Source organism: Onychostruthus taczanowskii, unplaced genomic scaffold (genome assembly GCF_017590055.1).
Source record: "Onychostruthus taczanowskii isolate IOZ18803 unplaced genomic scaffold, ASM1759005v1 scaffold108, whole genome shotgun sequence".
Classification (NCBI taxonomy): domain Eukaryota; kingdom Metazoa; phylum Chordata; class Aves; order Passeriformes; family Passeridae; genus Onychostruthus; species Onychostruthus taczanowskii.
Window position 1 is genome coordinate 505,721 of NW_024497408.1, and position 22,689 is coordinate 528,409.

Consider the following 22,689-nt stretch of genomic DNA (forward strand, 5'->3'; position numbering starts at 1 on the left):
ATGCTCAAAAGGATTGTGAAAGATCCAAACAGAGGAGGAGGCAGGGATGAAGAAAAGCATTTGAAACCACTTCTGTGAAATGCTCTGCTGAGAGCTGGGGAGCACCCACGAGCATGCACAGTGACCCATAGCTGCAGAACCAAGTGGTGTTGTAGATGAAGGTTTCAAGGTACTCAAACTCTTGTACTGTGCTTTGACATTAAATTCAGTGCTTTTAGTGGCAGACCAAACCTACAGTTAATAGATTTAGAGTTGACAGATTTAGATTACTGAACTGTCCTACACATCTTGCACCAATTGCTGTTTGCTTGAAAAAATTTTCTGTGTTACAGCTGTGCCTGCAGGGTACAATATCTGCTGGGTACATCACATCTGCCCGTGCTGCTCTGAAACCTGCACACCAAACTCTCCCAGAGTTTTTCCACACAGTTCCCCCACAGGCACACTGCCCTGCAGCCTGGGTCCCAAGCAGCAGACTGAGGCCCTGACCCCCAGACATCCACAGCCACAGGAGGCTGCCTCTGCTCCAGGACCTGCCCTGCACTGGGAGGCCTGACCACGCCACCTGAGACAGTGATTCTTCCCTGCAGCACTTGTGTCTCTGCCACATTTGAGAGCAGATTGCCTCTGCCTTCTGTCTGCCTCTTGCTCAGATGAGGGCTGGCACTGGTATGAAGAAAACCCCAGGATACTTTGGTGTGGCTGACCTAAGCAAGAGCCTCCCTGGGGAAGGTCAGGCAGGCAAAAGGGCCATGAGCCCACTGTTCTAGTGCCATGAGTCAGCTGTCCTCCCCTGTCCCATGTGGTACTCCAGCCTCTTGGCTTATCCTCCTGCACACTCCAGGCTGGTACCCCTGGTACCCTGCCAGACCCCTCCAGAGAGCAGATTTGTGATGTAAACACAATATACAGACTGCAGCTGTAGTTTATGTAGCTCTGAAGCACCCAGCATTAAAATCATACCCCACCTGCCTCTTTCCCCCAGCCAGCTACTCTCAGGCAAACTCATGGAACGTGAAGTGGGCTTCAACACCTCTGTATAATGACATGGCATTTGCCAAGGGATTTCTTGCCAGCTTCTCCACTGGCCCTTTCTTGGCTGCTTCTCCTGGGGCCCTGTGTGTGGCTTGCTGCAGCACAGAGCAGCGTGGTCTTCCCTGGGCTTTTGCTGTCTTATGCTGACACGCAGCACATCACATCGCTGTGGAGCTGCCCTGAGGAGAGGTGGGAAGGCAACCAGCAGGCAATTCTGCCATCCCTGAGCCCCCTGCTCAGCCAGCAAGGGGCAAGATTGGCTCTCTACCCGTGAGGCTCAGCAGGAAGTCTGCTATGCAACCTGCCCAGGAAGGCAGACTCCTCTCAGAGGATATTGACCCCTATGCTCGGATGTTGGTTATGCTTCACTGTGTGCTGCCACAGCCAAAAGGTCTGTCCAGCAAGGACATGTGGCACACTGCAAAAGGTTATCCTCTGACTGCTGCTGAAATCTTCTGCATTTTCACCCTCCACCATCTTCTCACGTTGATTTGGGTTGGCATAAGAAGGGTCCCTTGAGAGCAGATGATAAATAACCAGGGCAACACCTGCTTACAGGAACTTGCCCTTAGTTTTCACAGCAAGAGAAAGGGACAAAAAGGGAGAAGAGACGGTAAAAGGCAATGGGGCTGACTGTGTAACTAAGTTTAAAAAGCAGACATGCATATACACTTAGATATACCCTCACTGTAGTTCTGTGTGTGAAGTGCTAAGTGACAGAGAACCACCGGTTTTGAAGAACTGTGGGACATCGCTGATGTGTGCTGCAGCTCTAAGGTATTTTAAACTTTTCTGGAATAAATCCAGTGGCAAATGGGAAACCTGTATTACCTCTAGCAGGATGTCCATGTGAGAAATGTCTCCAAACTTAGCAATGAGATAGAAGGCATCATCTGCAAAACTGACTGTGTGGGGTTCGGACTGGATTTATTTCACACAACAGATCAAAACAGTTAATAATGAAGATGCAATTTCAGGCATGAAAACCTGGTTCTTGCATCATCGATTTAAACAGAAGATCTAGAACACATCTGTACTATGTTAGGACAGTGTAGTGAGATTTCCCTCAATACAAAAAGTAAATGAAGACAAAAATGAAAAAAAAAATTGGAAATAGTTTATTTGCTGCATGAGGAAACTTCTTGTAAATTACATATAAAGAAACTTGTTATGCTGTAGTATATAATTTCCAATAATCCACAAAGATAATTGTAATAAATATACAAACCAAACCAAAGTAGAAGACTAAATCCATCAGGCAACCTACAAAATGGTTCATCAAGTTTTATACTTGCAGCATTAGCATGCTTAAAATTTTGTTCTTTTTGAAGTGATGCAGCAACATTTTTTTCACATTTCTTTGGAGCATTTTCAAAGCTGTCTAACTATAAAATACTGTTCCAAATTAGACGGCATTAGTTAAACCACTCAAGAAAAGTAACACCAAGGTCTAACTGATGCACAGGTGGTGTTTTTCTTTTTGTTTTTAAAATCCATTTAGCTTTGCCAGAGTTAGGAATTATCTGATATAAGTGCACTGTGAGTTCAGTCAGCCTGAGGCACTGCTGACTCCTGTCATATCATGACTCTATATAAACTTCATAGATTATATAGCTCTGAAAGATTTCTCTATTAATAGAGACATATCCCCATAGAATAAAAAAAAAAACCACAATACCATATTGAAGCCGCAAGCTTGTTAAAATGGTTGTACCCTCAAGTGCAGTGTGTGCTTAAAACATTTTTCCATGGTTTCATTCTATTCCACATCAGGCATTTTCATTTGACTTTAAATGCAGAAGTGCTGATACAGGCTTTATTAATGCCTGTAGCCTCTAGAAACAACATACAGAATTTTTGGACACCTCCTGCTGTTGTCTACCTATTATTTCTATATTTTTTTTGGAACAGCAGGCTGAATTTTACACTTAACTGCTCTGGACTACACTGACAGACAGGTGTACTATTCCATACAAATTTCTTACAAACTGAAAACACTTCACTATGCTTCACTATTACTGAGTACTTGGGGGTATAAAAAGAAACTCTCTAAGACACAATTACCTAAAAATATTTGTTAATAAGCTTAATGCAAATATTATGTAGAAAAAATGGTTTCGTTACAAAAAAATTCATTAGAGGGCCAGTAAAAATATACTGCAGAGAAGATCTTTACAAAAGTGAGGTTAGGAAGTATGAGGCATTGACATTCACTGTAAACATCCTGTGTTCACTAGAATCCCTTGTCTAAAAGTATATGACCTGGTTTTGTTCCTGAGCTTCATGGCCAATGCTTGCATAGACAGCTAAACCTATCATAAAGGGCTGTTTATAGAGACAGTTCTGTTTGTATGTAACTTCAATAAACTAATGCTTTTACCTTTTGAAATAGTTTCAATCCATTAGTAAAGGAAACTATGAAGCATGGTATGGGTTTTGTGTACTCAGTGCATTGGGTGAATTGGGGCAGCTACATTTTAGTGTGTCAGTCTTAAATAACATTGCACCAGGAAGTGTAGCTGTTTGACATTCTGGCTCAGCGTAAATATCTACTCCTGCTCGCTGCTGCAAGGTTCACTTCTGCTCAGCCACAGGCTGCATATGGCAACACGTCAGCACTCCGAGAGCTGCAGCATCAAACACACCCAGTAACGAGATGCAGCTTATAATCAGTACAGAAGACCTCACAGAGAATTTCACCTTTACCCAGGCAACACCAGTGCCTTCCTCCAGGTTAACCTGCTGCTGTTGGAGGAAGCTGGAAAAGTACTCACAGGGTAAACACAACATGGAGTGGCCTATGTAAAAAGTCTGAAGAACATACTTGCATTTTGGGTATGAGAAGCAGGCATGTGTTTAGCTACTGCACATGGAAATGCACATGGAAGTGGTACAGACAGACAAATATATCCCCCTCACAAATAGCACAGTAACACAAAAGCAGCAAATTGCCAATCTGAAATCTTATGTTAAGGCAAATCTAGATAAAAGAATCATAACAGGGTTAATAAAAATAGGGAGTTTTCCTTGGCTCTTTTGTTTACTTTTTCTGCGATTGGCTTTTACACATTGACAAAATTTGTTTAAGCACTTTCTGGACATCTTCATCCATTTGACCCTAGACAAAGGGAGAGAGAAAAAAAAGATGTTTGAATGAATGCAGCTTCAGTCTTTAAGAACATTGCCAATCTATTTTTCAGGTATATTAATTAGATCAATTTCCCAAGTGGAAGCAGTGCTAAAATTGAACTGTCATACCTTACGGGAGGGATGTCTAAGTGAAAACATGCAAAATTCTTGCTAGATCTGCAGAAGACACACCTTCAGTTAATATACTAACACTGAGTGACTGACAACATATAACCATACCTGCACAGCATAGAGAAGGTGCATCCTGTAAACTGAGACAATTTCCTGGTGTTGTTTCTTTGTTTCCTAAAAAACAGTTAAGCAGAAAGGCACAGAGCATTCAGAACTATTGAACTCAGAACTCCCCAAGTAGATTCTGACCGGGGAGAATTCAAACCATAGTCTTATGTAATGCATGGAAAACAAGTTCAGCCAGTGTTGTGTCACCAGGCACTCAACATTTGCTTGGAAGCAAATCCATGAAAATGCTGTACTTCTACCTACCCCAGTAAAAGAGCTGGTGATATCATCAGTTTTAACAAGTGCTGAGGTGCAAAGGTGTGGAATGAGCACATACTCTATTTCCAAGCGTATCAGCAACCAGAATTGAAGAAAGACAACAGTACTCTGACAAACCAACTCTCAGCCACAACTCAGCTCTTCCCTGAAGGCAGTGGCCCTCATGCCTTAGGATTTTAGCATTTATATTTTTCAGATCCTGTACTGCTTTAGGGTACAACTCTAAACTCCATAGCCTGTCAGCTACTGTTCTCCCGTTTTATTCAAACAAAACAATTCCTCTCAAGGACACCCTACTGCCCCATGCCCCAAAAAGTATAAACAAAAGTGATTTGGGGAGAGAGGCAAACTGGGGGTATATGACTTCATTACCTGAACTGTAATTGGACTATTAATCCCCAACACATAAATGGACCAAACTTAGAATTGTCTGAAAAACTCTTGACCATCTTCCACCTTGGGTATAGTCCCTTTGGGGAGGCTTTGTCTGCCCTTAATGTATCTGAAGGCCCTTCACTAAATAGAACTGCTTTTATTCTCTTAATTCTGTCTGGCCTCTGTTTTTAGGTGAGCCAAAAAAAGGCATCAACCACTGGCAGAGCTGATGCCCTCCCAGGTGAAAGGAGGTGCTTACAAAGGTTTTATCCTGTAAAACCCTGGCCTGATGAACACCACCCAGTCCTTTTCAATGATCACAGACTGCCACAACTCAGAAGCCACCTTTCCAAAGGTACATGAAGCTGTCAGAAAGCTAACCTACAAGAAGGAAAGAGTGTTTCTGTCCTGTTTTAAGTGTTACCTGCTTTCCCAGTGTGCTGTATACCTTTGCACTTTTACACTACTTTGCTGATCCTAATTAGTGGGAGACAAAGGGTTCTTTCAGACATGGAGGACTGGAATAACAAAGTCTGGGCCTTCACACTGACAGGATGCTCTGCCTACTACGTCTCTTGCCGCAAGGGAATTTTTCTGGCACACTGAGCCCTCCTTTTTTCTGCTGGGAAAGGCAGGAAGCAGACACCACTTAGCATGTCAGTCTGGGAATCCTCCTTTCAGAGGCACTCCAGAGCCCTCAACAAAGGCCTCCAGTGGACATTACTTTCTTTTCATGCTCAACAGTGGATAAAGTGCTCCTGTGGGCAGGCAAGCTCTAGGAAATATCAATTATGACTCAACCCAGCTTAGAAGACTGGACCTTTCATGCACAAACCACAAAATTTAAAAAAAAAAAAAATCTGTAAGGCATTCAGAATTTCAGAGACTAAACTATGTTCCCCATAAAAAGATGCATTTGCTTGACTTGAAACCTCATATTTTCTTCCAAAAAGCTTAACACCCCAAAACAACTTCAGCTGATGAATGTTCTTGAAAATCCTCTGCAAACTGATCATACTTTTCCACAAATTAAGGTCTGAGCAGCAGGTGTGGTCACTCCATTTTACTACAAAAAATCTGTTTCTCAACTGGTCTGAGAAAAATATGTGGAAAACCAGCTTTCTTTAGTTATGCTCTTTCTAAAGTGCTATTCACGACTTGCAAACTCCTACAAGTTTCAGAGAAACAGAAATTACAGATTTTTTGGATGAAGATTCTTTTCCATGTACTCACTGTCTGTACTCTATTTTAAATAAGGCAGAGTGAAGAATAGTACATGTTTCTTTGGAAAACTGGGACTCATGTTAGGTCTACAAATCTTCACACTTACAGTCAGTTGGTTTTGCAACTGCTTCACTTGTTGCTGTAACACCTCCAGCTGCTGGCTTTGTCTTTTGGGGGCACTGGTTGAGTAGGAGAGCTGAGAAAGGCTGTTCAACGCTTCTTTTAATTTGCTAATTTCCTTGGACATTTCATTGATCTAGGGAGGCAAAACACAGGTTTTCACTAAAAGATGCTATGCATACTATTTCTGTGTGTCTTATCTTTGAGTTATTTGTGACTTAAATCTAACAAGTGGGAAAAACCAAATTGTAAATAAACTCTATGGACAAACAGAGATGTCATGTAAACAAAGGGTTGCAATGCTCCTCTATTCCCCATGCTAGTCCAGTCTATTCAAACTGCACTCCTTGTTCTGAACATCAGCAATATTTAACAAGAAGGGCTGCATTTACCACCTTTACAAATTCTATTGCAAATTCTGTTACAAATTCTGAACCAAACACAGGCCAGCTATTCACAGCTACCAAAATGCATAGCTCTGTATAAAGGAATTTGTGGTGATGGATATGGTAGCTGCAGGGGAAAATTATTCAAATCATGGTATGGTTGAGATTATGTAGTAATATGCCACCAGTGAATTTTTGCTCCTTCCTGATATATTGTTTTCTTGTCTCCTCTGGAATATCTTCCTGCTGTAAATCTCACTTTGACTTCAGCTGCCTGAATAGTGCAAACTCAACCTAAGCAGAACTTAAAAGAGGTAAATTGAAAGATTGTGTCTATCTCCACAGGGGAGGGGAGAGAAACCAACTGCAAAGCCAAACACAGAGAAAACTCCTTTGCCTTCGATACCTGCATTTTCAGAGGGGGAAATGCACTCAGAAGATACTTGAACCAACATTGTTAGGGCACTCGTACACCAAACACGCTTTGCACTCTGAACTCACACTACCCCTCCACTGTACTGAGTCACCTACCTTTTTGTCTTTATCTTCTTCTAGCTTTGATGAGTTCTTCATTTCAGTAAGAGCTTCTTGAACTTGGTGGTACTTGTGCTGGAGATCGGTCACCTCCCGTTCCTTTGCTTCGAGCAGAGTGTGCATACCTTCTTTCGCTTCTTTCAAGTGCAAAATTTCATTTCTCAGCTTCATGGCATCTAGGGATATATTTTCCTTCTCTCGGATTACATCCTTCAGTTTGGATGACAGAGCACTAATTTCACTCTCTAGTGAGGACTGGAGCTTTTCATATGTGGCCTTGGGTACCATGGCTTCATTAATTGCAGCTTTTTCTTCCAGTAACTCCTTTTCCAAGTTTCTTAATTCGCTTTCCTTGTTGCTAAGCAGTCGTTTGAGCTCATTTATTTCTTCCTCCATCTCCTTTATGGTATTTCTGAGTGCATTGATTACCTGACGGTGTTCAGTAATTGGCAAAGAGTTTTGCTTCTGAATTTCTAACAGTTGCTTGAGTTCTTCTGATTCATCTAACACTTTTGTGTACTGGGATTTCATTTCTGATAACTCATTTTCTGCTTTGTATTTCAAAGAATTTGTTACCTCCATCAGTTTCTCATGTTCATCTCTAGGAATGTAGTCTGAAGCTATATCATCTAGAGTTTTTTTCTTCCTATAGTCTTCAAGCTCTGTTTGTGCTTCCTTGTATAACTGAGACAATTCACTGAGTTGCTTGTTGAGCTCTTCTATTGTTTTGTGCATCACATCTTTCCTTTCTCCAGCTTCAGCACTAGATTCTAACTGCATCTGATTTGTCAGCTTGGCCTGTAGCCTTTTAATTTCCTCTTGCCCTTCCCTGTACCTCTCAATCAGCAATGCTTTCTCTTGATTAATGTTATCAATAACTGAACAATATGAATTCTTCATTTCCTCACACTCTTCCACAGACAATTTGCCTGCCACCTTCTGCTCCCTGTCTTCAAACTTTTTCTGGAGCTCTCTCACTTTTTCTTTTTGTCTTTCGCTTTCCTCCAACGCTTTCTTCAACTCTTGCTTAAGTGCTTCAACTTCTCCATATGTAACCTTCAACACACTCAGATCAGAACTGGTTTCTTCACTTTCAGAGGAAACAAGACCTGGCTTCTTTTGCCTTTGTATATTCAAAATCTCTTTCACAGCTTCCTCATGCCTGTTTTGAGTTTCTTCGAATTTCAAATTAAGGTCAGAACCATTTTCTGAAATGTCTGGGCTATTTAAATGATCTGTTTCTGGGACTCTAGACTGGACTTGAGTTTCCAGAGGCTTTCTTTTGGCTTCAGAATTCTCTAATTTTCTCTGCACATCCTTTAAGTCTTCCTGGAGGTACTTTATTTTTACTTCTCTGGGGCTTGTCAATTTTTCTTGGATTTGAGTGGCATTTAATGTAGGCTTCAGCTCCTGTGCCAAGAACTCGTTCTGTCTCTCTGCTGTTTGCTCAAACTGTGTTTGGGATGAGTAAGATTCTACAGTTGAATCCCCTTCTTTAGGTGTTCTTTCCTGTTCAAAAAAACCCACCAACAATTGAACAATAAAACCAAGTACATGATTCTAATTTTTTTAGAACAGAGTAAGCAAGGAAGTATTGCTACATCCTATAGAGACAGATGATGAAAGAGCCATGGAAGAAAATTCTAGAAAAGTTAAAAACTCAGCTGGTCCCGTTTAGTCATCTACAGTGAGAGAAGGCAGTGAGTGCCAAGCTTCTCTGAAAGCCTGGGCTGAACTCCATAAGCTAATAATCAAAGCTATGCAAATTAAAATTCTTCTAGCACAGCTGTTAACAACATATTTTAGAATGTAGTTATCATAATAAACAAAGTTATTCAGTAATTTATGGGAAAAGAGAGAAGATCAAAACACTGATTTAATCCTTTGGGGCAGAGTCTTTCCAAGATCTTACCCACAAGCTCATTAAAAGATCTTCACAGTACAACTCTTTAAAACAGTAAGCAGCTCTTTGTTCTGCCTAGCAGATTAAGAGAGCATCAGAACATCACAAAAATATGCCACCTGTAATTTGTCCTGCAGCTCCTTATTGTGCAATGTCAGAGAGGCAATTTTTGCTTGCATCAACAGAAGTAGATCTTGTTGGTCAGCTTCAGAACTCACATCCAATAAACTATCAGCACCTTCAGAGGAAAAAAAAATATTCAAAAGGTTTCAAAAAGCTGAAATGCCATTTAGTTAGTTATTCAGACATTTAAACAGCTTGTTCCCATGACTACTAAATGCAATGAGCAAGCAAACTGTTCCTACAAACTCCCCAAAAATGTGTTAGGTTAACGCAATAGAATCAGGATGTTTTGGTGGGGAGCTGCTTGTGGAATTACAAAATGTCACTCTCAGTACTTAGTGTGTCTCATGTCCCAAGTAGAAAGGTACAGAGGTTTTCAGCACTTCATGCCACCTAAAACACCTAATGAGACAAGGATTAATTGTGTACCTGTTGTGCTGTCACTCAGTCTGTCTTTATTATCCCTGTGCAAGGAGCTGAATTCCTCCTGTTAAGACATCAAAAGAAAACATTTTCACAGAAAGCAGGTGTAAAGCTGGACAGTTCAGCAAAAACAACTATAGACAGTATAGATTCTGCTGGATAAAGCCTGTCCAAATGGATGTTTTTTATTTTTTGGGTCTTGTTTAATGGTAGCATGTGTCCAGTATTTCAAAGTGTGCTAAAGCCATTCAAGTTCCATTGCCCAATTCCCATTAAGTACTAATGAAACACAGGCAGCTATCTTGTAAATAGTTTGAAAGACTGCAGACACTGTGATAAGTAGTAGCAACACACTGACAGGTGTTTAAAAAAATCTTCAGCAACACAAGGTAAGATCAGACAGAACATACTCAACCCTTTCACTGACATCTTTTGGTAAAATGGTCTGTTTTTACACTGCCCAATTCCATGCACTTTGCTGATATTAGAACTTGAACTCTTGGAACATAACCATACTTCTAAACACTAACTCACCTATGATTATTTATATGAACATATTTTTCACACATTAAAGTAATCTTTACACTTGTTTTATGAATTGCATTGAAATAGATTTGGATTAATTTTTGTTCCTAGAATTCAGGCAATTAAGTCAAAGGAGACTCTGCAGTCATCAAAATAGAACGTCAAGCAAAACAGACCCTGTACTTTCCTTCCATAAGCTCAAAAGAATGGAACACTGATACCTTGCACACTTGATCAGCAAAGAAAGCCTGTCCTTTTCCAGTCATGGGAGTTGAAGTTGATGAGTGTGGAGATGACAAATCATTAACCTGCAAAAAATTTTATATAAATAGGTATGTACACATACATGCACATACAGGTACCTCCCTAGCATGTGCCCATATTCATATTTATGTATATATGTGTATATCTATACATCTATACCTATACACACACACACATACATACATATATATATATATATGTGCATACACATACATTAAAGAGTACTTTTACCTGCACTAATATAAGTCACAATTCCAGATTACTTTCAGAGAATAGACCTAATTATTTAGTGACCTTCTGAGTCATTATTACATAAGAAGTGTAGCTGTTACATAGGTTACATTCTGGTTTAAGATTAAACCTAACTATTAAATAGACTTATACAGAATCAAAATGCAGTCAAGTATTTTATTTTGATATGCATATATGCCCATAATAATATATACCCATATATATGTATAACTAAAATATAAAGAACTCATCATTTACTTATTGAAATCAGCGAAAAGGACAACTTTAGTTCGAAGAAGTAATTGTACAGTAAAATTTGTACAAGTTATATCTTGGACCATGCAGTATTTTAAGCAATTTTGCTTAGTTAATCTAAGCAACATGAGCTTTCATGGTGTCATCCTAATGTCAGGAACAGCACTCATGGTAAGACAGGCATATAAAATAACAGTGACAGAGAAAATCCTGTCCACATAACTCTAATAATATTCAAAATGCTCTATATCCCCTCAAAGCATCTCAAAATTTGTCTTTTCTTTACCTGAATAGGACTGATAGGAGGAGGTGGGGCTTTGCGTTTTTTTGGAGTTCCACTTCTTTCTGAACTTAATTTAGAGCCTTGATCATGCTGAAAGTTTCACCAGCCAGAAAAGGTAGGTTTGTTAGTTTGGTTAGTAAAGTCTGAGCAAGTTGTTTTATTAAAAAAAAAAAAAAAAAAAATCCCACATTCATATCAACTTTAGCAGCTCATGCAGTGTCTTTTTTCCCCTGGGTAAAGACCACATCTCTACTAACACAAAGATATCAAACATGCCTGACAATAAGGATCTGCACCCTTGTAAACCATGCTTCAGTGAAAACAAACAAGATTTAGTGAAAAAGCAGAAGCTGACAATAGGTTTAGCACCAGTGACCTTCAAACACTTCCATTCACACACAGCCCAGTCATGCCGTTCTTCACAGCTACCATCTTTCCTCTCCTCCAGCTTCTGCCTCAGCTCCCCAAAAAACCCACCTCTGCACTCAGAGAAGGAATGACCAATGCATTGCACCCTTGTCTACTTCCCAGCCACCAGCAGGTCTACAAGGTCTACTTGCACTCCAAGATATGACACTGAATAAAAAATGTAAGAAACTAATTTAATCGCCTAAATCTGCCATGATTCTCATAGGAAGGGGTCTCCAACAATACCAGGGATAAACTTTGATTTTTTGTTTTAGGAAGAGAGAACTTCTATAGATCTTCTTTTCTGCAATTCAAAGAGCCAAGCTCCTGCACTACACATGAGGAAAGCAGGAATCACGCCGGCACACATGCACATACACACTTGCCCTCCTTTCCTCCCCTCACCAAGGGTGCTGGCTGCTGTTACACAGAGAAGCCAAGTCTAAAAGTAGTGTTCCTGAAACACATTTCTTACCTAAGCAAGGAAAACCTTTCACATTACATAGTAGTCATGGCAACCTGTCTCACAGTGACACTTACTAGTGCTTCCGTTACTGTTTTTTGTTATGTTACAAGTCTAGAGAGTCAGAGCATTTTCAAAACCAAAAGGACAAATACCTGCTTCACTTTTGTTGGAGACTTTGCCTCTGTGGAACAGAAAAGAAGTGGAATAAAGATAAGTTATTAAAGAAATAATTACTTTCCATTCTTAACCCACCTCTCTGCCCTGCTTCCCATACCATAGACAAATGGTTTGGTTTTAGAATTCCTGTCTGAAACCTGAAAAATACAATTTTCAAATTCCATTTCAATCACATTCTTTCTCTGCTCCTGTCTGGTTTCATTTTGAGACAAAATCTGAAGAATCATGACAATTCTTATTCTGGTCTTGCACCATGCTTGTGTACTAGGTTTCCTCCTTTAGAAATCCCTTGTAGTTTGGCCATAAAATGCTCTGCCTGCTTTAGTTTGCCTTCTCCAACCCCTCTTCTTTTAGTTGCCTTCTCCAACCCCTCTACTGACGGGTTTTATGTATAAAAGAGAATCCATTGCAAATTGTATGCAAAATTTCACGAGGCTGCTACATCAACTTGTCTTTCTCCAAAATACCTCTTTTTGGCCTGCTCACGGTTTTATCCCATTTAAATATTACCATCTACGGCAAAGAGACTTCCCAGTTTTTGGGAAGTCTCAGCCAGATAATCTTGAAAATGGCTTTTGCAACATTTCAGGCTACCCTTTTAAGTAAATTTGCTCAGAGCTAAATCAAGAAGTGACAAACTGCAGGTCAGCCTCTCTCACATACCCACGTCCTGCGATATCTTTGATGACAGGAGATTCTGGATCCCTGTGTTCTCAGAGAGCTTGGCATAATGCAGAGCATTCTGTCCAAAGACATCTACTAAACTGACATCTGCACCTCTCCTAAGGAGAGCTTCCACCATGTTAAGGTTACTAGCTTCACAAGCCATCATCAAAGCAGTTCTGAACAAGAGAAAAAAAAAAACAAAGAAACAAAACACAAACAGCAAGTGTTAAGGCATTCTCTTTAGCAGCTCGTTTCTTCAGGGAAAAAAAAATACTGTGATTGTTATTGTGCAATGAAGTCCAAATGTCCATCAGCATGTTTATTGGTACATAAAGTGATTTCTCTTTCTCCTTACAAACAAACACTTGCCAGCTCTTCCTCCTCTTCCTCATACACTCCAGCTGCAAATACAGGTCTGCAAACATTTCTAAATACGGCTTCCTGAGGCTGAGAGGAGAGTCATAGATAGAAATGGCTGCAGGGTAAAGTCAGACAAACAAATTGCTACACTCTGATTACAGTGGTGGTACAACATGAGAACGTTTACTTCATTCCTGCTCTCCTCCACATGTTGTGTTCGAGACAAAGAGACAAACAGATTTCAGTCAAAAAGATAATTAAATCTAAAAGATCTTTGGTGAGTCCAAGAGATGAGTTTAGACCTCAAACCCTGTGCTACTGTTAGCCTAAAAAAAAAAAGAAAAAAAAAGGAGTTCATGACAGCACAAACAATTCCCTTTCCAACAGAGGGCGGCTGCATAGAGACAGCTCCTAGAGAAAGCATAGCATACAGAAGGAATCTTTTCCTAACAGGTCATATCTGCTTTCCTCAGTTATTTGAAGGGGTCATAGGAGACATACAGAATAATTACAAACACACAGAAAACCTCACCTTTCAAGCATACTCTAATAGTGCCTTCCTGCTCAGGCATAGTTCTCCTTTCTCAGCACGAAAACATGTCTAATAGGTTGGCCAAGTTTACTGCCAAACACATTCCTCAGCGCAGATACAATGCTGAAAAGTTACTACAGTGATAATATTTGCTAACTATTAAGACAACAGTTTCACTAATGAATTAAACATACTCCCTCTAATGGGTGAGTCACTTGGAAAAGTGACACTGTTGCAGTACTGTGCTAAAAGTAGTGGTGAGTGATAACTTGGATAACACCTCCAGAGTCACAGGGATGGTTTTAGATTACCAAAATAATTCACTTAGTCTGGACATGATAGAAATCTGGAGATGCCATTTTCCAAGGCTATCCCTCTCTTCTCTCAGTGAAGTTTCTCTTGTTTTAGTAAAATCTTAACTACTTCTGGGAACATGAGGTGCAGGAGTAGTCACTCCCCTCACCACAATTAAACCAGCACATTCCACGTTACAAAGTTTTGTTGCTTCTACATACAGTACTATCTCAAAAAAAAAATACAAAAATGGGAGTCATATCTGTGACAGAAACCCCTTCATCCAATTAAAGCAGAAAGTCTTAACACTGTCTGCTGATTAAACACTAGGAGAGTGAGGGGGAAGGCAGAGGCCCCAGAGTGTGCAGCACCTCAGGTTCAAAGCACCAACGAGGCCATGAAAACCGACAGAAAACAAAGCGGTTTTCTTCAGACAACTGAAATAAAGAGCGTTCTAATGAACTTTGGACTGATAAAAAACAAGTTAGAGCCCAGTCTTATATTCACAGGTGCCACCAGAGAACAGAATCAGCATTGTGTCACACAGAATAATCAAAATTGCTATGAAGTGTAAGTGCCAAGTCTTGTCAGTATCCTACTTTACCTCCACAATTTAACTGGCTGTTTATAAAATAGTCCATAATTTTCTAAGACTCTTGATCTTTGTCAGTATCATCAGAACAACTGTATTTTTCACTACAAGAATGTTGCTTTTGAAGAAGTTGTCTGATACAAGCACTATCTCTTAATGCAGAAAAATTTCAAATTGGCACCCTCTAAAAAAACAGCATCTCCACTGTAGAGATTTACTGTATTTTTTTCTTGCTGCTGCGGCTGCATTATGGCAGAAAAAGCAACCCACACGGATTTCACTCACAAGTAGCAGTTTTAAGGATTTAAGTTGGAGGTGTTAACTGATTCCAAGAAGAGAGCAGCATTTTAAACTGGAATACTGAGAAAATGCTGTGTGGGCGAGTGCTATCAATCATATTTGCACAGGAATCATTTAAATGCTCTGGTATCCCAAGGGAAATCTTACAGGCAGATTAGTTTTATAGCAACACAGTTTCTCTTTCATCTTTTACTTCAGTCAGAATTCTGTAAGTCTTCTCAACAATCAGGATATGCTGTCTAGTACAGAAAGCATTATTTCACCTTACACCAACTATTTTGGGAAGGATTTGAGAAGAAATCTTCATTTGACAGTCAGCTTTGATGAAGAATCAACAAGTTAACCTGCTGTACCTTCCATTTTTATCCCTGGTGTTGATGTCTGCTCCGTGATCAAGAAGGTATTTGCAGACTTCTGTATGACCATTTTGTACTGCAAGCAGCAGAGGTATGTTCCCATCCTAGAAATGCATATAAAGAAACTATGAACAGTATTCCGTCCACTTACAAAAATGCGCTGAGATTTAAAGTCAGCTACAAATTTCACCTTTACATAGCAGAAATGAGGTGCTATTAGCACATTTGTCCTGGGTACCATAAACATAGCTGAGTGTGTTATAATTCCTTTCTTATCTGTTGGGGATGATGCAAAACACAGGGAGTAGGAACTTGCTTTTGTACTCCCTTTGCTGTTTGCTCAATGCTAAAACACAATTACTTTGAAAATACAAAATATCTTTCTGTAGTTCCACAACAAAAAAATGGTAATTTTAACTAAGTATTAAGCAAAAATACATTTCATAAAGTCATGGCATAACACAGTTGGAAGACACCTTTAGAGGTATCTGGGGGTTCTCCCACTTCTTTCTCAATCCAAAGCTAGGCAAACTTCAAGTTTCAGCACAATGCTCAGAGACTTCTCTGTTCACATTTCCAAAGGTAAAGGCACAGCTTTAGGCACCAGTTCCAGTGTTTGACCACCTTCAAGGTAAGGTTATTTTTTTACTAGTAGCTAACTGGAATTTCCCAATTAGGTCCACTACCCAAATTCTGACCATTCCTTATAATTTTGTCATGCACCTCTGAGGCTGGTCTCTCTCTTTCCTATACCTAGGCATGATGTAGCTCAAAACATTTTTAAGCTACTCCTACAGGCTTAAGACTGAATAAACCTTTTATACCTTTAAAATGCATCTCCTGAAATCTCAGATCAGATGTCAATGTCTGTGACATATTTGTTTTTGCTAGAAAGACCAGATATAGACCAAAGCCAAAACCAAACAAGTCTGAGTATCTTTATCACTTCCTGCCTGGCCTGTGCTTTACAGATCCCTTCCTTTTGTCATTAGGTTTTCTATCAGGCAGTTGCATCATTCCCAAAACCAGACCTGGTTGGTTGTAGACATTTCACAGTAGTGTCTCTGAGCCTTTGGAATTTGTGAGGTATGTTTGTTCCCCTCAGGTGTGTCATGCTCTGATTGGGCTTTGTGAGCATTTTCCAGCCCTTGGCCACATACTGAGCCTTTTCCAAAGCCTCCTGGGGACAATGGAAACACTTTTAATTATGTTTTGAATGTGTAAGAATTGTTCTAGCTACCTGTGCCAATGTCTCAACAATCAGCAAATCCTTCCACTACGGTATCAGATTGTGAATGTGTGCTTGCTTCCTCACCTCTGCAATGGCAAGCTGCAAAAGGAATTTCCTCCAGCAGAGAAACCCTGAAGGTGTGAGCACAGCATTGCCTTGAACTACTGCACCCGAGATGGAGCACGGTAAGGCATGGAATGAGGGTGATAAAAGCTCTGAAGTGTCTGCAGTACACACAGGAGAGGAGGTACGTACCAAATCTTTGATGTTAATGGGACATTTGTGCTCACACAGGAGTTGAACTACCTGAAGGCACCCACATGCAGCTACAAGAAAATAAAATTAAATTTAAACAACAAGACAATTGTGAAAGTTCATTAAACCCCAATTTCAAAATTTGTGTCCCACACTTCCACTTGCAATACTGCAGCATTACAGTGGGGTACAAAAAAAAATTCTAGGCTGATAAGCTAGGAATATCAAGCACAACAAAACAGTACAAAATTTCATCAAAGAAATTACCTGCATAATGTAAAGCTGTTTTCCCAGAATTGTCCGTGCTGTCGGCTGGGCATTTGCTCTGCACAATTCAATAAGGAGAAGGAAAAAAAGCAATTAGAGAAATACAAAGAAAATAAAACATAGGGTTTATATAGACAGAGTGCTTAACATCTTTGCCAAAAGATTTATGTGCTGTTTCAGAGAAGAACACTGAAGGAAGGTACAGCTTCTCTCTCTACCAATCTGGTATTTCCTGTCTTCACACCAACTTATATTGAAGCCATAGGAAATCCTCATGGTTAAGAGAACTCTCCCTAAACAAGGTTATAGTTTCAGAATAATTTAAGTCAGTAAATAAAATAGTAAGTAAGTAAGTAAATCAATAAAATCTCTCCTTTGCCGCAGATTTTTTTTTCTTTTTAACATTAGCATAAAAGCTAAAGCAACCACATCCTAATGTCCTAAGGCAATGTGTCCTGCATTATTTCATAGAACCATGTCATGGCTTGGATTAGAAGAGACCTTAAAGATCGTCTTGTTCCAACTCCCTGCCATGGGCAGGGACACATTCTGCTAGACCAGGCTGCTCAATGCCCCGTCCAACGTGTCCTTGAACACTGCCAGGGATCATGGGGCATCCACAACTTCTCCAGTCAACCTGTGCCAGTGCCTTACATAAAGAATTTCTTCCTAACACCAAACCTAAACCTACCCTCCTGCAGTTTGAGCCATTGCCACTTGTCCTATCACAACATACCCATGTAAAAACCCACTTTGGTTTTCTTGTGTGGCCCCTTTAGATACTGAAAAGCAGCTCCAAGGCCTCCTGGGATCCTTCTCTTCTCCAGGTTAAACACCACAGTCTCAGCCTTTCCTCACAGCAGTGCTCCATCCCTCTTAATGCCTTAAGTTTTAGCTTTCATATTATCCAGAGTTTGTACTGCATTAGTTCATAACTATGAACTCCATATAAAGTGTTTGCAAGTTCTCTTCACAGTTTAGTTAGACAAAACAATCCTTTTCCAAGGATTTCCAAGGTGCCCAAGAATACCACTGCAGCTTCAGGCCTAAAAAGTACAAACAACAGCAAATTGAAGAGAGCAATCTGGGAGGATGGGACTTCATAACCTGAAACTGTAATGGGACAATTAACTCCGATATGTAAATGGATCAAAACTTACAAAAGTGAAAACTTGTGACCCATCATCCATCTTGGGTGTAGCCTTGGCCAGGCTCTTGTACTGACCAAGGGGTATCCTTTGAAGGCCTTTCTAATGAATACCTAACTTTATTCCTGTAACATTTTCCAGCCTCTCTTCTTGGTAGCCTCTCAAGGCACCACTCTGATCACCTTCATGGTCCTGTTCTGCACTGGCTCCAGCAGGTCCCTGTCCCTGCTGTGCTGGGAGCCCAGCTCTGGATGCAGTGCTCCAGGTGGGTCTCAGCAGAGCAGAGCAGAGGGGCAGAATCCCCTCCCTGCCCTGCTGCCCACAGGGCTCTGGATGCAGCCCAGGACACATTTGGCTCTCTGAGCTGACCCAGGTGCAGCACCAGCACTTGGCCTTGTCAAAGCTCATGAGGTTCCCATGGGCTCACTGTCAAATGCAATAGGGGTTCATTAACATTTTTAAAAATAAGCACCAACAATTGAGTTATATGTTGTTGTATTACAATTATCAGATGCTACGTATCAAACTAGGCTTCAAAGCAATAAATAGTAATGAAAAAATAATCCGAACCCTTATCAAGGCTCATCTTAGCACAGAAGATTTTTGTTTTAGTTACAGCAAAGAGAGAGTATTATAGAAACCTAGGTTTATTTGGGTTGAGAATAGCCATCATATCATCAAATCCAACTATTAACCCAGTACTGCCAAGTTAATCACTAAGACATGTCTCACATCTACACATCTCCTAAATCCCTCCAGGTGAAGAAATTTTCCTAATATCCAAGTTAAAGCTCCCTGGGTGCAAGTTGAGGCTATTTCTTCTTTTCTCATTGTGATATGGTCTACCCTAAGCTCCTTTTCTCCAGGCTAAATGCCACCAGCTCCCTCAGCTGCTCCTCTCAGGAGTGGTTCTCTAAACCCTTCACAAGTTTCAAAGCTTTTTGTTGGAGAGTTGCTAGAAAACAAACATTGTAACTTTTGACTTCTACATGCAGCACTGTCTCCAACACACTTGTGTTTATCTAGGAAAACAGGGTCACACAGACCATTACATCCTGTAACAAAAATGTCATGATTCTGCCCGTGTAAAATAATTACTCAGCCTATTTTAGCTCAACACTGGTTAGACATTCCTTGCACACACATTTTGGTTCACAGAAGATAATCCTAAAAGCATGAATTACTGGAGAATATTACCACAGGTGTGCACTTAGGAACGTGTTTATAAACCTGCATATTGAAATGAAAGCAGAAAAACACCAACGAGAACAGCCTGTGGTAGCGGCAGGGAGGTGGAAGGGCAGCAGCTCCTGGGGCTAAGCACGGCCAGCTCCGAGCCTGCGATGCCAGCAGCGACGGCCTGATGGCGACCGGGATCGTGGCTGGGAAAACCCTTCCCCTCCGGCCCGGGAGCAGCAGGGCAGAGCGCCTGCAAGGGCTGTGGAGGTGGGAATCCGTGAAATGCACCCCGTGTCTCAGAGACACGGAGAGACGTCAGCCACCGGACAGATGGAGAGCCCGGAGGCAGCCAGGGAAAAACAGTCTGGAGGTTGGGACACAGGATCCATTCTCTTTCTGCACCATCGCGTTCCAGCGGGGTTGTTAATCATTATTTCATCTGCATTCTCAGTCTGTATTCATTATTTTATCTGAGACCTGATAACTCCAAACTTAGAAAAATCTGTTCTGTTTCTTTGATCACCACCATGAAAACTTACCTGTAGTTGTGAAATAGAGTTGAGATGGACAGTGTCTGCTTACTAACACTCATCTTCAACACAATGAGATTTTTCTGTTCATCTCCACTTTTGTTTTCCTTATTTTCTCTCCCCATTCTTTCAACTCCCTTTCTAATCCCTCACTGTCCTTTACCTCATTTCATTGAAGATTTGATTATTTCCACAATATTTTTGGATCTAAACTACTTTGTTTTCATCTCTTTTTTACTTTAAACTTGAAAACATTTCTATGGTGAACAGACAGAAAGTATTCCAGTGGAACATTATCAGAATCCCCTCAGTAGTGAAAAACCTTTTCCCCCGTAACTCTTAATCCACCTAATTCCAAGTCATCAAACCACAAAGACAAAACACAGGAAGTTAAACTGAAGTTACCACCTACTTGAAACCCAACCATGTCAGAGCAGCTGGATATGGAAAACTGTATTTGCAGACCACTTAGGGAAGATACACTGTTTTCTATCATCCATTCACAGTGCCTGAAAGGTCCTCAAACTCTTTATGTTTAAACTCTTGATGCACCTCTCTTGATGCCAAGGAGATAGAATAGTATAGAAGTGAGGTGCAGATTATTAGCATAAAATGAGTCTAATGGAAGCAAATGAAAATTTCAAAAATCAAAATTTATTTGATTTTTCTTTTACCTGAAGTAACCTCTTAACACAATCAGGATGGCTGTTCTTTGCTGCAAGATGTAAAGCACTGTGCCCTAAAACAATAAAAGCAAAGCAAATTAATTATTCAATCATGCCAAAGCACAGGAATAAAATCTTCCACGTCAAAGGAAAAATCTTGAATTACCTGTCTTGTTCCTATCACAACACATAAAAAGTAAGGGTAGAGAAAATAAAGTGAAAAGCTACATCAAGCAGAATGTCTTTACTACCTGTTGTTCACGCAAGTAACAGAATAATCTTAAAGTCTTAATTCATATAAGGGAGTGACACAAACATTGTGTCAGACTACACCTAAGAAAAAGCAAGTCTAAGATTGTACATTACATTCTGTTTCTTAGAGAACAATTTTCCAGAATTACACAGCCTCCCTTGTACACAGATGTCTGTCGGTGTCATGATTTTTGCTGTCTGGCAATGAAAACATACCCAGCATCAAGAGCAAAACCTGCCAAATTCATCATTTACAACTATATTAAGTTTGTGTCACCCACAAACTTAATAGAATACTCAAACACAGGCCTACTTTGGTTTGCACCTCACAGATTTCCTACTCCCTATTTCCTGCCACAGGTTTATATTTCACTGAATTCATGATGATTTACTGATTATGGATTTATGACGAAACACAGAAGTCTCTCCTCTAGCTTCATCTTACAGAGCATCTGAAAAATTGATGACAGGACCACCACCAAAGAAGAAATTACCCAAACAACTAGGAAAAGAAGGACCCAGGATTTAGTACTCAATAAAGACAAAGACACTTGTGACAGGAAGGTCTCATTGCAAATGGTGTGACTTTCACATAGAAGGATTTCACTAAAGAGTACTGGGCTGACGCTCTCAGGTGAAAGTAGGCAGGCTATCCTTTACTACTCAAGTGACCAATACATCATCAGGCAAGGTGAAGCATGAATTTGGAATTATTGTCTGCATCAGGTACATATATTCCCTTAACATTACATAAAATATGAATGCTTCTTGCACTATCACAGACACTTCTTTATACAGAGGGGCAAATGATTCCCACATATGACAGAGATTCCCTCAGGCTGCAATAAGTGGCAAAGCAGAACTCCTGAGCCCAGCAATTACAGATCATTAATGGAAAGACAGAATGCTGACAGGTCATCCAGGTGGCTCAGCCAGAGAAAATGCTGGGCACAGATTCTGAAGATGTGTCAACCGAAATCTATTAAGAAGAGTTTGCCAGTTTCAAATTCAGCTCCCATCATTCTCCTAGCATAGCAGTAATTAAGCACAGGACTTTTGAGAACTGAGACATCATACTTAATAGCTCTCCACTCTGTTTTGGCCTGTATCAGCTGTTTTCACTGTGTCATAATCCTGAAGAAATGTCTTAGTGCAACTCCTGTAAAGTTAATGGGATTAATAGCTTGGACAAACATGAAAGTAAAACTGAAGATCTTGATGCAACCTGTAATAATAAGAAGAGGTGGGGAAGATTTTTTTTTTCTTCTTTTTTCACTTAAAAATAACAATTTTAAAAATTGAGCAAATATTTTATATCTAGAGCTCACTACAAATGCTGAAATTTATAGTATTAGGACAAAAGTTTTTAAGGACTTTAGATTCTGAATTCTCTGTGCAGGAAAGCAAATATGCCCAAACCTGCAAGTGTTACAACTGCTTTTCCTACAGCGTTTGTGGGGAAAAGCAAAGTTGTCAAATCTGTGTTTTCACTCTGCACATCAATAACTACATAAGCAAACTGAGTGTATCATGCTACTTGTATAGAGAGACATACCTGCACCATCTTGGGCTGTCACATCTGCACCATGTGTCACCATGATCCTGAGGCACTCTGCATGCCCTTTCGTGGCTGCCAGGTGAAAACTGAAAGAGAGCATTTACATGTCTTTTATTATTATTAT

General features: G+C 40.2%; 1 protein-coding gene across 5 annotated transcripts in view; it reads right to left on the reverse strand.

Annotated features, from left to right (window-relative positions):
• Positions 1-2,137: 2,137 nt before the first annotated feature.
• The window catches only part of RAI14 (retinoic acid induced 14), an 85,897-nt gene continuing 65,345 nt past the window's right edge, over positions 2,138-22,689 (reverse strand). For 4 of the 5 annotated variants that reach the window (XM_041419308.1, XM_041419335.1, XM_041419317.1 and 1 more), the window contains 15 exons: positions 22,563-22,651; positions 20,765-20,829; positions 17,234-17,291; positions 16,967-17,037; positions 15,478-15,584; positions 13,044-13,222; positions 12,356-12,384; positions 11,333-11,419; positions 10,518-10,604; positions 9,778-9,835; positions 9,345-9,463; positions 7,320-8,831; positions 6,389-6,538; positions 4,405-4,470; positions 2,138-4,153 (listed from right to left, as the gene is read on the reverse strand). In XM_041419308.1, coding sequence (XP_041275242.1) covers positions 4,076-4,153; positions 4,405-4,470; positions 6,389-6,538; positions 7,320-8,831; positions 9,345-9,463; positions 9,778-9,835; positions 10,518-10,604; positions 11,333-11,419; positions 12,356-12,384; positions 13,044-13,222; positions 15,478-15,584; positions 16,967-17,037; positions 17,234-17,291; positions 20,765-20,829; positions 22,563-22,651 — 2,755 coding nt within the window. In that variant the 3' untranslated portion in view covers positions 2,138-4,075. The remainder of the gene's footprint in view (positions 4,154-4,404; positions 4,471-6,388; positions 6,539-7,319; positions 8,832-9,344; positions 9,464-9,777; positions 9,836-10,517; positions 10,605-11,332; positions 11,420-12,355; positions 12,385-13,043; positions 13,223-15,477; positions 15,585-16,966; positions 17,038-17,233; positions 17,292-20,764; positions 20,830-22,562; positions 22,652-22,689) is intronic. The other variant, XM_041419343.1, reaches the window with a different exon arrangement.